Source organism: Branchiostoma lanceolatum, chromosome 12, assembly GCF_035083965.1.
Source record: "Branchiostoma lanceolatum isolate klBraLanc5 chromosome 12, klBraLanc5.hap2, whole genome shotgun sequence".
In the NCBI taxonomy this organism is placed as follows: Eukaryota; Metazoa; Chordata; class Leptocardii; order Amphioxiformes; family Branchiostomatidae; genus Branchiostoma; species Branchiostoma lanceolatum.
In genome coordinates this window covers 6370888-6386385 of record NC_089733.1, presented here as the reverse complement: position 1 = coordinate 6386385, position 15498 = coordinate 6370888, and the positions used below count along the sequence as shown (strand labels likewise).

The 15498-nt window shown below is 39.9% G+C and overlaps 1 protein-coding gene across 1 annotated transcript; it reads right to left on the bottom strand.

The window, feature by feature from the left end:
- Positions 1-796: 796 nt before the first annotated feature.
- On the bottom strand, positions 797-14994 carry LOC136446119 (leishmanolysin-like peptidase). The gene is made up of 5 exons (XM_066444406.1): positions 14830-14994; positions 9942-10042; positions 2834-2864; positions 2505-2587; positions 797-854 (listed from the first exon to the last, which is right to left on the bottom strand). Exons 1-5 carry the CDS (start codon positions 14953-14955, stop codon positions 797-799), a joined length of 399 nt encoding a protein of 132 aa, XP_066300503.1. The 5' UTR covers positions 14956-14994.
- Between the last annotated feature and the right edge of the window lie 504 nt (positions 14995-15498).

Here is a 15498-nt window from a genome sequence, read left to right as displayed (position 1 = left end):
CTGTCTGGCACTGGCTACAGAAAGACAAGATGGCAGTCAGAGATAGCAGACTTCACCCCCTCTAACAGCAGGGATGAGGGTGGTTCTCAAGGATCACTGCATGGCCTGTCTGGCACTGGCTACCGAAAGGAAACAAGGCAGTCAGAGATTGTAGACTTCACCCCCTCTAACAGCAGGGATGAGGGTGGTTCTCAAGGATCACTGCATGGCCTGTCTGGCACTGTCTACCGAAAGGAAACATGGCAGTCAGAGATAGCAGACTTCACCCCCTCTAACAGCAGGGATGAGGGTCGTTCTCCAGGATCACTGCATGGCCTGTCTGGCACTGTCTACCGAAAGGAAACAAGGCAGTCAGAGATAGCAGACTTCACCCCCTCTAACAGCAGGGATGAGGGTGGTTCTCTAGGATTACTGCATGGCCTGTCTGGCACTGGCTACAGAAAGGAAACAAGACAGTCAGAGATAGCAGACTTCACCCCCTCTAACAGCAGGGATGAGGGTGGTTCTCAAGGATCACTGCATGGCCTGTCTGGCACTGTCTACCGAAAGGAAACATGGCAGTCAGAGATAGCAGACTTCACCCCCTCTAACAGCAGGGATGAGGGTCGTTCTCCAGGATCACTGCATGGCCTGTCTGGCACTGTCTACCGAAAGGAAACATGGCAGTCAGAGATAGCAGACTTTCCCCCCTCTAACAGCAGGGATGAGGGTGGTTCTCCAGGATCACTGCATGGCCTGTCTGGCACTGTCTACAGAAAGGAAACAAGGCAGTCAGAGATAGCAGACTTCACCCCCTCTAACAGCAGGGATGAGGGTGGTTCTCCAGGATCACTGCATGGCCTGTCTGGCACTGTCTACAGAAAGGAAACATGGCAGTCAGAGATAGCAGACTTCACCCCCTCTAACAGCAGAGATGAGGGTCGTTCTTTAGGATCACTGCATGGCCTGGCTGGCACTGGCTACAGAAAGGAAACAAGGCAGTCAGAGATAGCAGACTTCACCCCCTCTAACAGCAGAGATGAGGGTCGTTCTCAAGGATCACTGCATGGCCTGTCTGGCACTGGCTACAGAAAGGAAACATGGCAGTCAGAGATAGCAGACTTCACCCCCTCTAACAGCAGGGATGGGGGTGGTTCTCTAGGATCACGGCATGGCCTGTCTGGCACTGTCTAATGGTAAACAAAAGTAAAGGTATACATCTCATTGTAATTTTACAAGTTCTAGAGGCCATAGCGGCAGTGTGTTGTTATCCAGCGTGCAAAATACTTTTTTGAGCCAGGTTGCCCATGTTGCAACCTAGGGCAAATGCTAGGTTGCACATCCAAATTTCAGGTTGCTCCAGCAACATTCACAGATTTCTTCAAATTAAGCTCGTATGTAGCGTATAATACTACTAATATTTCAAAATATAAATTAGATAGTATTGTGTTCCCATTGACCTAACAACATCTTGTTTAGCCGAGGGCAGTGTGTTTTCGTCTTTTTCAGCTCAAATTCCACGATCTATGAAGGGTTTTAGATGGTTTAAAACAAAAAAGTGTTCATTTCTTTATTTCAATTGAAGATTTACCAAAATTTATGAGAGTGACACTGTGTTTTTGTGAGCTTCCAGGGCTCCGATTGAGATCTTTGGCTCAAAATTTAAGGTTGCACACTGCGCTTCCTGGGTTTGGAATTAACTTGCACCAACCGAAATCTTGTTGCACTGTGCAACGTGCAACCAGGTATTTTGCACCCTGTTATCCACTGTATCTTGGGCAGTTATCCATTGTATTCACTATTGGAAGGCGGAGCCCATCCCTCTTTCCTCCTTAACCTCCCCAACCAAAGTCAGGTTTACACCATGGTGGAGGGAGGGAATTCGTTTAGGCCTTTCTTTCTAAAGAGCACAACATCGGAAACAGGTCACTCTGCGTATTCAATTTCCAAAGACATCTACAGAAAGGAAACAAGGCATTCAGAGATGACAGACTTCACTCCTTCAGACAAAACATACAAAAACTATACTGTAACAGAAACACATGTACAGAAACAGACACCTACACACACACACAGACTAAAAACATTATTTCATATGCTAGGGATTATCTTTCATCAGTGACTAAAGAAAAATCAGGTTTTATACCAAAACTCTGAATAGACATATTAATGAAGTGAAGACAATTTCAGATTGTTCAATTATTATAGAATAGCAAGTTAAGACAATGTTGTATGCTAATGACTCAATTAACTCCTGTTGTTTTAGGAGCTATAATGCTGTTCGTCTAACACTCATCACATACTATACATGTGTCCTGGCTACAGCATGCATGTGTAGTGGGACAAAGCAGATCACCATGTAGAGCCTAGTAAGTAACCATAGCTTTTTAATCTATGAAATTTATATATGACAATTTTACCAACTCTTTTTTCTGACAAACATAAGTTACGAGTTAATCAAAAGGCTATGGCACAGAAAGGGAGTTAGTACATCTACTGCATTAGTTCAAATGCTTTGTACTTACCGATCTAACAATATAGGCATGCCTGTCCCCCTCACATATAAAGTGTTTTGTAGAAACTCCTTGGCTTGAGGGAACAAAACATTCTGAAAAAATGCAAAACAAACCATTAAGTTCATGTTTATTCATACTTTTGTCAATCACATGTAAGCCTTGAACAGAATATTTTGACAATTTAAAGATAAACATACATTAAATGCGTTTTTAAGTTTGAATGAATATCTGACATCAAAATGAGTTAACTGCGTTAACATTATATTCAACTTGTTAGCAATCATATACGTGTATATTATCATTTAATAAGTAAATAAACATATAATTTCATAACTCACCTTTACTAGGTCTTTCTTCTCTGTTGATAACCTATAATAAAATGAGAAAGATATCCATTGAAATGACTGTCCAATGGTTGAGTATTTTGGACATGTACCCAAAAGATTTTGCTGTACGGTATAGGTATTCCAGGGCTCGAAATTCATTTTTGGAAATAGGTGCACAAGTGCACTCAACCCAAAAATTAGGTGCACAGAAAGAATTTTGGGTGCACCACATAAGATAAAGTTTAATCTTAAGAACTTAAATCTGTAATTCTACAGCTAACTTCAAAATTTCAAACAAGTAATACTGTACAACAAGCATACTTTACAACAAAAGGTTATATTGCTTTTCTGATACAATGTACTTACATTTCAAGAATATTCTGTATACTACTGTACAACAGTATCTTTACCCTATAAGGCCACACCAATTTAATTTTTTGGTTTACAGATTTTTTATTTTTTTAAATTTTTTATTTTAGCACAAGGACATCATTAAAACAGAAGGCTGGGTGAAAACTTGCACCTGACCCTGTTCACTCCCTGAAAATGTGTGCACCAAAGTTTTCTATCTAGCATCTTTTATTAATTCTGTTAACCAAGAAATTATATTGGTGTGGCCTTACATACATGACTTGTACACAAATATCTATGTGCACTGGTGCACCCACAGTCGAAAATTAGGTGCACAGCTCCAATTTTGGATGCACAAAGGTGCAGCATTTCAAGCTCTGTATTTGGAGCAAATAAACAGCGCAATAATACATGTATCTGGTGGGACTTGATAAGGGACCATGTCTTTCCTTTCAAGGTCATGTGAACCACCACAGCTCATCCCTGGCTCAATTTAAGCCTGTACTGCATGTTGTTTAACAATCCTGCAGTCCATGAAGATTGCAATCTCACAGCAGTATGCATAATCAGTCCTCCAATATTATTGTTAAAACCCTGAAGGCTCACATGCACTGTTTCATAAAGGCATTAACATGCACTTCTATGATTTAATATGGGCTTCAACCAAACACAGTGTTTCAATCCAATACTTCAAGTCTGTGTTTTCGAAGCTTGGTATGAAACCATTCTAGAGACCAGTACATTTTATCATGCTATTACAAGATATAAGTGGGCTCAGCCCTCCTGACTAAGCCCATTACATGCTCCCAAAATCTAGCTGGTGCTCCTGGAAATTTTTTCTTAGGAGCACAGTGCTCCAATCAAAAATGACAAGTATATGCCTAAATCATGGACTGCTAAGTTAATATTTCAAACATTTAAAACATATTTTTCAACAGTTGACAACAGTCATGCCTGGCCATGGCTGCAGGTACAAGATTCAAGTCAGACTCTGTTAAATAAAGCAGTTGGCTATAAGAGATGGTGTGATTTGTCCTACTTCCCCAAGCACGGCCTAAAATCCCTTATTTTTCACCTATCAATGTAGGTCTTTAACTTAGCTGGATTGTGTCTTTAATTATTTAGCAAAATACATTATTTAAGCTTGTAACCATTAATTCATAGGAGTATTACTTGGTGTGTCCAAGAGACTTGCTTGTGTCCCCAATTTTTTTAGTGACACTAGTGCACCTAAATTTTTGCTGGTGCGACCAGTTTTTTTGGGTTGGGAGCACAGTGCCCCTAGGTCAAAAAGTTAGTCTGGAGCCCTGGGGCTACATATCTCTTTTATGAGTCTGTGGTGAACGCGAACGTTAATCTTTAGCTTAGAGATACAGCAAATAAGGGCTGTCTCCAGGACCCGTCCTTCCGTCACGGGACAGAAATTTGCTTCTTGGGACGGAAAAATCGATGTTAACCCCTTCCGTCACCAAAAATATCAACTCAATGAAAATTTTAAAAATCAGCTCCCAAACAACGAGTGGGAAGGAAAAAAAAAATTAAAGCTGGATCGGAGACATCACTGCAGCAAATATTTCAAGGTTTGCAGTACAGGGTAAACCAGCCATGCATTCCCACCGGAGTGATTCTATTGATGAAGTGTGAATTACCGCAGATGTAGAAGCAATGCCTACGTTAAATCAATGTGGGGAACCATATCACATCAGTCCGTACCCCAGAGAATATAAGCATGAAAAGGATAATGGAATTTGGGTGTGAAGGAAAATTGAGTTACTGTACAGTAAGCTTACATGTAAAAGAATGCGTCTGCTAGACTATGTTCAAAGTATTTGATTTTTTAAGTGTTTTTTAGACAATCATACATTGCACTTTAGAATTTAAATGATTGAATTTAAGTTTTAAAGTCATTATACATGTATGAAGTACATGAAAATCAGGGTTGGTTTGAAATTCTTATTTTTTTGGAATAGGTCACTGCATGGTGCACCTAATCTGGAAATTTTGGTACAATTTTGGTGCACAACACAAGATTAAGACATCTAGGTACAAAACAACAAAACCTTACCAGACAAATTTACCTAATACTGTTTCTTTTTCACAATTTTAATCTGAAATTCTGTTGCTATTTTACTTTAAATGTATACACTGTACACACATTACTGTGTAAAAGTCACAGTACTTTTATCAAGTGAGGTGCACCCACAGTCAAAAATTTTGTGCACACATCCAATTTTGGATACACAAGTGAATATACACCCAATATCGCTAGGCTTGCTCTGAAAACAAATCTGATATTTCACAGTCAAAGCCTTTCAGCCATGTGCACCACCTATACATCCATTGATTTTTCTGCTAGAAATATCACCACTAGTTTTGGGGCAAACATTTATCAAAACATGAGAATAATTTTTTTTTCAATCTGAGACCCTGTATATTTTACAGAAACAGGTCTCAAAATACCTTTTTTCTGGGCATAACTGCACTTGTAGGTACAGTCAAACCTGTCTATAGCGGTCACTCAAGGGACTGGCCAAAACTGGCCGCTAAGAACAGGTGGCCGCTATGGAGAAAATGTCGATTAATTGACCACGAGTGACACATGTTTTCAGTACCCACTGAGATACATTTATTCACCGTACAGTACACATGTAAACAGGTAAGGCACATTTTAGAAGTTCGATTGTTCTTTTACTCCTAGTTAGTTAAGAACAAAATACATGTTGCTCAGTTGTCACTTACTGTTCGTTTTCGACCGTTTTCAAACATAAAATCGTGGCGACAATTTTCCTCAGTCTCTTGTTGTGGCTTGTGTTGATCAGCATCTACCATTATGCTAATAGGGTACTCAGAAGAAGGTCGCTCTTTTGAGGGCTTTTTGTCTTTTCAGAAAATTACAACAGCCCAAATTTTACATCATAGTAGTATTATCCACATTCATTTTGAAGCTTTTGGGTTAGTAATTATCCTCAGTGATACTTTGCAGCAAAATAAATTTAGTATATTATACCTCCGTAACAGTGGTGTCTTCCGTTGACCTTTATGCTGCTACCTATCCAGTTTGTATCAGCGCCATTTTGAAAATTGCGCAAAACACGTTTTGAGCACAATTTGAATGAATTCCCGGTGAAAACGGAAATTGGGCCGGCATTCTAACATTTCACGAACTTACCGCATCAGGTACATGTGTGGGCTGTATTTTCCAAAAGGCTGCCGTAATATTTGTCCAGTCGAAATGCACAGAAATTGTCAATTTTACCACGATGTACAAACGCAAGCCATGTGAAGAAAACTATACTTGACTTCGCGTCAAACCATGGATTTTCTAACAAAGATAAAACATTCTGGTTTTCTTTATTACGATCCTATCCAGTTGAGGCCGCATAAATTTAATAACTGCGTGAAAAAATGAAGATTTTGAACCCGGCGTGCGGTGGCGATGCGGCTTCTACCGGCGCGCCGTGACCGTTATCGGCAGTGTTACTGTACTCGCTGTACCGAAAATCGTCTGGCCGCGACCGCGTTGGACAGGTGGCCGCTATAGCCTAATTCTTAATGCTTATGTCAATGGGAAAAATCCAAGGGACCGACAAAAAGTGACCACTATGGGCAGGTGGCCGCTATGCAAAGGTGACCGCTAATACAGGTTTGACTGTATTTGAAAGACAATATACTTGCATCCCTTTTTTTTTGTTTTTCAAGGCCACACCAATTCAATTTCTTGGTTACCAGATTTTTGGGGTAAAATTTTAGCACAAGGACATCATTAAAACAGAAGGTTGGGGTGAAAACTTGCCCCTGACCCTGTTCACTGGACCCTGATACTGACGTGTGCACTAAAGTACAAACTTTCCTCTCAGAGATTCTATTTTCATGTTTATTTTCCAAGCATTTTTTTCACACATTCCGTTAACCAAGAAATTTAATTGGTGTGGCCTAAGTTTGAGTTGTTTTCGTCAATCAAAAAACTATGTTATAAGATGTTCCTAGTATTAGCATCATTTTTCAACAATGGTGTAGTCTGCTGTATTGAAGGATGGTACTATCAAAAATGTAAGACATTATTTCAGGCCGCTACCAGCACATCATCCTTAGCTAGGCTAGTGCCATGGGCTATAATTTCATCATGGACCAGTGCAGGGTATAGGTAGACAGCAGAAATATCTGCACACCATTAATATTATCTGCTCTACTTGTCTAGATTAACTAATATCCAAATTCTTTACTGAGAAAAGATGAACCTAATATACAGTAAATTTTAACTGTTGTAGGTGCACAGGAACAATTTTAGGTGCACAACATAAGATGAAGTAGAAATTTTGTTTAAAGGTGCCTCACGGTATATTACACACCAGGTTTATACTGAAGAGTACATCAATTTAAGCTGCTTATTAATGATCTGGACAGATTAATTTAATCCACTCAAACCGGGAAGGACCCCTACCCTTTCTGATAAGAGTGGTGGGTTCTTTAACGGCGCTTGAGGTGTGGCTCTCTCAAACACAAGGAATATTCGCAGCACCTAATTACATGTACTTGCCTTAAAGAACTTAAATTCTATAGCTACCAGTAACTGATATTAAACCAGTAACACTATGCTAGTGTACAATGGTAAATTTAATATGTAACACTACACACAAAATTAATATGTAAGTGCACCCACAGTCAAAAATTAGGTGCACAACTCCTACTTTCAAGCCCTGAATATACAATGTATGATTGTGATAGTGGTATTTCTAGCTCTGAATATCGGGTTACTATATATGATAAATACAATGTACATGATCTAATTAACAATAACTGTGTTTCTCAAACAGTTATAAAGGACAGCGTTTGCAAGAACGAAAAACTGGCCATGGTAATAGCTTAGAAAATATGAAATACAATGTCCACGGTAATGACATTGATAACATACAATACAGTCCATCAGGAATATGACTATCATTTATATACATGACTGATGTTTTTTACCAGTGCCGACGCATGCTATCCATCCCTACATGTAAGTTCTTCTACAAAGTATACAGGTATACACTCTCCTAACATATGGCTTCTTATTGCCTTCATCAATCAAAAAAACCTTTACCTAAGGAGACTTTCAATCTCATCGGTGCAATATTCTACAAAGGACTATGATAGAAGGGTGGTTATGGAAAATGATAAATGGTTCACAGTGGGCCTTGGTGGGAGGAATAATCATAGAACATACATTGTACATGTGACTGCAGGCAATGGGGATTTATGTATAGAGTTTAAATACATGACTTTGTACATGCAAACTATTCAAAAGATGATTTAAGGATCAAGCAGGTTTTTTTCCTTGAAAAAAATGTATGGGGGCATTGGGTACATTATTAACAGTGAAAAATAAGCACGAACATAATTGAATGAAAGTGGGTCACTCATCATATGAAGGTTGCAGACCACAGTATTTAACCTATAGGGATTTACATGGTTAAGGATCCCAAAGTGAGAAGCTTCTACGCTTGAAAATTTATAGTAAGGTGCACAATTAGGGTGCCAGATTTTAATATGCTTGACTTCAAGGTTCAATCTACAAAATATGTGAAAATGAGCTTTAATTTGCCAGCTCGTTCTCTTTTAAAAGCCACTTTGATATGACCCCAAGTGGAGGTCACCCTTACTGCAGCCAACTCACAGTAGTCGGGGGGTGACAATATTCAGGTGCGAATCCAAGCCGACCGAACAAACATCGTAATCACACTCTACTGTCTCAAAACTGACGTATTCCTCTACCATTCAACACAGTTTCAGGCTCGCTAACGTGCACAGAAGAAAAACTACGGCCTTTTCAAACAATGTGACGCACTACTTCATACCCGAACTACTATTGTCCACGGGGGTCCCCAATTAATACTGTGTTCTGCGACCTCAACACTCTACAACAAATGCAATACCCAACATGTATGTACAGTTGATAGCACTGGTGCTTATGAATTGTGACAGGATTATCTGCAGATCTTTCCTGCCAATTCTAACCCACTCCCAAATGGTCAATTTGTACATAATTGTGTCAGGGCTATTCTAGTAGATTGAGGACATCAGATAAAGATATAGAGCGATTCTTTCAATGTATGCACTAATGTAGGATTGATATACATTCAGATAGTTGGAATATTTCTGAATACATTCAGGAAGTTAAGTTTTGATTGTTGTTTTTACGTGTAATATGTCTTCTTCGAACAAATTATTCTTACGCCGCGCTGCCGATACAACGGATAGTGGTCAGGAATTATTCCCCGTGCACTCTACTCTACACGTTTTTTTGATCAGCATGCTTTGGTTTACAATGTAAACAGAGACTGTCAAGGACATTTATATGAAAATTGTATTTTGAAATGTTTGTCGCGTCTTATTCTCCTATTTACTTTGAAGCGTCATAGCGATATGACCGATATGTTATGAGTACCGCAAGAATTTCACAAAGAGGCGGGAAAATCAACGCCGCTTGGCAGGAAAACAGCACATTACGAGCAAAATACCTGGGAAATAACGGGCAGAAAAACCTTAACTTTTAATTTTAGCATGATCCCTGCATCCGTTTTCAAAAAAAAAAAAAATGTCAATAAAATGAGAAAGTACCGGGTGGATTTTGAGGTGAAAAAAAAATAAACGTACTGGTATACGTTTATTTGAGAGGTGAGAGTAGGAATATTTCTGAATACATTCAGGGATTTATTCAATGTGAAGTTTTTCCAACCTTAAATCATTATTACTTCATAGAATGTTTAAAATATAAACATATACTCACTGTTCTATGCTACTGTCATAAACGAGATGTATTCTCAATGGTTGGTCCAGACTTCTCTTCTTGACTATGTGTGCTGGCTCTATGTGGACACCATGGACAACCTGCGGCAAAGAAGCGAAACATTTAACAAGGAAAGGAAAGGAAATTGATCCTGTACCAGTTTAGCTCAAATGAACTCAATGAACAGATGAGCTAATCATCCACTGGTCATGACAGGAAGACAGACACTATAATATATAGTATTTACAGGTTCATTGTACCGGGGAAATTTCCTAAGCTATTTTCAACAAGCACAATGAACAGTGGACCACGGCTTAATGTCCCGTCCTAAGGACTGCGACCTTTTCCGGTAGCGTGCATGTCGGGTGAGCGACACAGCCCGGATCGAATTCGGGGTTTCTAGTTCCAGAGGCAAGATCGCTAACCACTGGACTACGAACGCTACCTTTGCAAGAATTGCAATATGTACCTACACTATCAGTGGTAGAAATACTTTTTTTCAGTGTTCTGCAATATTGCAGAATGTCAATTTTTTTTTCTGCAATTTGAAAATATTTTCTGCAAATACACATGCCTCCATACTTCAACCTTCTCAACTTAATAATGCCTACTAACTTACATTATATCTAGAGTTTTGCAACATTGCTGTCATTCTTTATTCTCTCACTCCATCTTTGATTATCACTAGCAAAGTTTTTAAGAGGAATAACATGCATGTGTGTGAAAAATATTCAAATTAATAGCAAAACTTGCAACAGCAAAAGTATATTTATTCAATATCAATCAAATCAAATATTCTTTTGATCATTTCAGTATTTGTATCAAAATTAAAAACAAATTCAACAGCCTGCTTGATAAGGAGGACAAGGGAATTATATCCTTGCGAGAAATACGTGTTGTGATGCGTATTATGAGTAATGAATAAGATCGCACGACCTGTGACACTGCCACGGCCCACAGAAAACATGACAAAAACCGAGAAAAAAATGTCAAATTTAAAATAAAACGCCTTTACGCAAACCTTGGCCTCTGTGTAGTTTTGTGTATAAATCTGAAACATTGCTATCGGTTTCAAACATCGGACTCCGACTTCGGACATTCGGGGAGACTCCAGAGACGGCCCGGCGATGTTAATTTTACACGTGGGTGCCCCCCTCCCCACTGCGTCGGCACAGGAGAAAATGTTCCGCCTTTTCCACACAAGGCGGTGCTCAATATCTATCCGAGTACTTCTCAACTTCATCGCTGCCGTCTGGGCTTCAAGGACCACGGGCTAATGTAGTGGCCACCATTTCGTTCCTTCTGTCATCGCGCCCATGCCCCGAGTTCGGGCTCTGAAGAAATAGCAGTTTGCGACTTGGACATACTTGTTCACGCTAGAAACATCCGGGAATTGTTTTCCAGACTTTTGCTGACCCCAAGACCGTGACCGCGAAGATTAGCGAGGGTTGACGGAAATGCACGAATTTGACATTTTCTTACATGATTCGTCCCCGAAGTTATCACGGAAAGTGTCGAAACTCCCCGAAAAAAAATGACCTCAAGTAGCACCAGGCAGTTGGAATGCACCGAAACGCCACCATCTCGCGCGGCGCTGTGGATTTCAGTTTATTTACAGCGCCGCTAGTTTGCTTAGTACTAGTAGGTCTATATAATCTCCTGAATTGAGAGCCATTGAATCCGGAGTCTGATTTTTTTTCTTCTGCAAAATTGCAGATTGTTTAATTTTTCTTCTGCAATCTTGAAAATCTTTATGCAATTTGCAGATTGCAGACGGGTATTTCGAACGCTGACTATAAATAGGATAAAGGTTTTAAAATTTCCCCCGGACAGCAATCACTTAGCAACCGACCGAAATTGTCTTCGCGTGACCATTGATTATTATTGGAAAATTATACATGATGTTTAAGTATGATTCAAAAGACAAGAAAATACACACAAAGTGAAAAAAAACGTGCTCTTTATCTACAACATTCATTTAGTGATCTGTAACTTAAACTTTTGATCGCTAAGCAGTCACAACCTATAGTGGATAGGGGGTTGAAAAATAGAATTAAACATTTTTGAAGGAGACCTGCATTTTTCAAACTACTTTTTTAATGACTTTTCTAAGCCTTTACTGTACATGAAGGTATGTATTGGTATGGCTTCAATGTTCTAGAATAACATAAATACATAAACATGCATGAAGGAATGATAAACTTTATTGTAAATTCATGCCCATTTCTACACTGTACATGTTAGACATACTGGACATTTGTGACATTTTGCCAAACTAGATTTTAAATATTTGACCAAGGTGGTAGCGACAACCTGTAGTGTACGCCATTCCTGCCTGCTATAAATTGTACAAGACAAACACGTCTGTCACCCTGACCTTTTACATTTTACTATTTGTACTGTCATTAAAAAAGGTTGAACCACCATGAATAAAAGCCTTGTTCACCAGGGCGTTACACAACTTGACAAAATGACTATCTGGGTGTGGTCCTTTTAGAAAACTGATACTTGTGTTAGCACAAGTAATACACGGTGCTTTGTTCGTCTGTGAAACTCATTGCTACCACATAGCAACTGAGAGCCACAGGAACAAACTTTGTATTAGTGTTGCGTGCAGGGTGAATGATAATAATTTATTCATTGTTGTAAACTACCCTGTTTTCTAAAGCCGCAAGGATAACGATAAGGAAAGCAGCATATATTTTTCAGCTTACAGTTACACTACTGAACATCTTGAAACATTTGTAGTACCGTAAAATCCCTATTTACGTACGCACTTTTTAAAATTTTCAAGTCGCAAGCAGGTGGTCCAGGTCGACCCCAAAGTCGGGGTGTGTACAGTACATCTTCATGCAAATTAAGTGTGGAATGCTACCACACAATCAATCAGTAATAAAGAATAGATAATACATATATTTTGTTTGACATTTTCTACCAAGAAACATTTTCTCAGTCACGCTTTAAGTCAGTAAACAGCATCGGAAGGATGATCATGTCAACCTCTGACTATCCACTGAAATGCTGGAGAGGGGGTGCAAACGTTAGGAGGGTTTTTCCCCTGTCTTAAGTTATACTGAACAAAACCCGCTGTGGGGCATCGTGTTCAGGGTAAACGAGGTGTACGTCTAAGTGCGGCCGGTGGTGGAAGTGGTGCTCAACTGAACAAGGCAATACAAAAAGTGAAATACATCTACTAGTAAACTAATGTGAAAAAAAAATAAAATAAAAGTGCTGGCTGACTTAGCATTTAAGGTCTATTGGGATGTGGGAATGTCCATGTGTTGGGCCAATCCCGACCTGAACCTCGGTACAATGATGTTGCTGTGACTACATCTGATGGTAACTTGTTCCATTCTGCTATATATAATGGTTCTTGGGATGATGATGTTTAAGTATAGCCTGAGTGCCAGCCTTTTTAGCTTCCGTCCGCTACCCTAGCTCTGCTGCGCTACCCAAGCTCCGCTGCCGAGGAGCGGAGCTTGGGTAGCGTACGGAAGCTAAAAAGGCTGGTACTCAGGCTAGTTTAAGTATGCAGTTCTCACAGTCACTTCTACACTACATGTATTCATAACAGCCACGAATAGGCACCATAACTTCCATTGTATTCACATTGACACAAAATTTCAGCAAATTTTCTGTATGAACAGCTAAGAATATTACCAGGATCACTTAAATTAAGTGCATGTTAAGTGCGGTGGGTTCTTATTTTGATTAAATGTGCTTGAGGTATCGCTCTCGTCTAACACGGGACCTCCGCTTTACTTCCCTTCCAAGATGTTCCTCAACTAAAGCTAGCTAGGTCCTTATTTCAACTTGAGTTGGCTGAGGAAATTGGCATTCCCAAGGGCACAACAACTGGGAAAGCTCTAGGGATTTGAGCCCAGGACCTAATTAGTTTTATTTATTTATTTATTTATTTAGATTTACCACATTTATGGAAGGATTGACATAACAGGTGACTATCACCTTTTCAAGATGTCAACCTAGACCAGACTGTAAGGTTTGGTCGTTTGGACCATCGCACACCGGGGCACGCCCCTACTCTTTTTTGAAAGGTCTGGTGGGTTCTTTAACGTGCGCGGGGTGTGGCTCTCCCCATGCACGAACCTTAATTTAACGTCCTATCCGAGGGACGTCCCTAACCAAAGCTAGGTACTCATTTACGCCTGAGTAGAGTGAGGAAATTTGTGTTCAGTGCCGTTCCCAAGGGCACAACTGAATCTGACTTCTGAGTCAGCAACCCTTACCACATAGGCCACCATTGAATCTGATAATTATATGTATATTTCTAGACTAAGTATAATTTAATATGTTGCTGCTTGTTCTCACAAAAACTGTCTAGACTCCCAGTAAGAAGGGAATTTATTGTATTGGACCGACCAAACAAATGCCTGTCAAGTTACATATCTAACAAAAAATGCAACTTGCAAGGTAACTTGAGTTTAAACAATGAATTATGTCATTTGACATGAAAATTGCAATTGTCAGTTGTGAAAATCAATGTATCATTGGTTCCTGTGGGAATCTATCTCACACGCTGGCCTGGGTGAGAAATCCATGGCAACAGAAAATCAATAAAACACATTAATACAATAATAAATCATGTTCGGCAATATAATTTCTCTTCGCAGCTGCCCCAAAAATGCAACAAGGAAGAACTGTATTACGGGAAATTTGATTTTCATGTGAACAGTTGGCGTTATTTGTTACTTTGACGAGGGAAAACATTTTATCTGAAGGAAAAACTAAAAAAAAAAAATTATAGCTCAGTTTAATACAAGTCGTTTTGACACTGACAGACGACAAAAATGATCACAACGGTTCATGGCAACCGAAGTTCAGCGCCTAAAATCGACCTTACACTCGGAAATAACATGAAGGAACTCACCTCGTTTGGCTTGGGAACTAGATGTGTACATGTGTGTGCCTGTGTGTGGACTAGTAAGCACAAAAACGACGAAACAAGGAGGGAAACAGCGGAGGTGACCGAAATGTTGTTACCGGCGGTCGCCATCTTGGTTCGTTCCCAGGATATCGGACACCGGAAAAGCAGGGGAACGTGATTGGCTGTCAGCGGAAATACGTCATACGTCACGCCTGGTTGCTTCCCCTGCTCGTGACCCAGTTTCTTACATGTCTTAGTTGGTTGGTTTATAAATACTGTAGTTAAGTTTAATAGTTGGTTGGTTGGTTGGTTGGTTGGTTGGTTGGTTGGTTGGTTGGTTGGTTGGTTGGTTGGTTGGTTGGTTGGTAGGTTGGTTTGTAAGCTAGCCAGCTAGCTGCTTATTTGGTTGGTTGGTTGGTTGGTTGGTTGGTTGGTTGGTTGGTTGGTTGGTTGGTTGGTTGGTTGGTTGGTTGATTGGTTGTCCTTGGTTGGTTTTCCATGGTTGGTTGGTTGGTTGGTTGTCCTTGGTTGGTTAGTTGGTCGGTTGGTCGGCTTGTTGGTTGGTTGGTTGGTTGGTTGGTTGGTTGGTTGGTCCAAGGAGGTGGTTGGTCGGTTGTTCTGTTGGTTGCCTGTTTGGTTGGTTGTTCTTCTGTTGGTTGGTTGCTTGGTTGG

Coding starts and splice junctions, on each gene's coding strand:
- LOC136446119 (XM_066444406.1), bottom strand. CDS start 14,955: ATGGCGACCGCCGGTAACAACATTTCGGTCACCTCCGCTGTTTCCCTC. Junction 10,043..14,829: donor TAGTTCCCAAGCCAAACGAG/GTGAGTTCCTTC, acceptor TCTTTGCCGCAG/GTTGTCCATGGTGTCCACAT. Junction 855..2,504: donor ATGCCTATATTGTTAGATCG/GTAAGTACAAAG, acceptor TCCTTTCTGTAG/ACAGTGCCAGACAGGCCATG.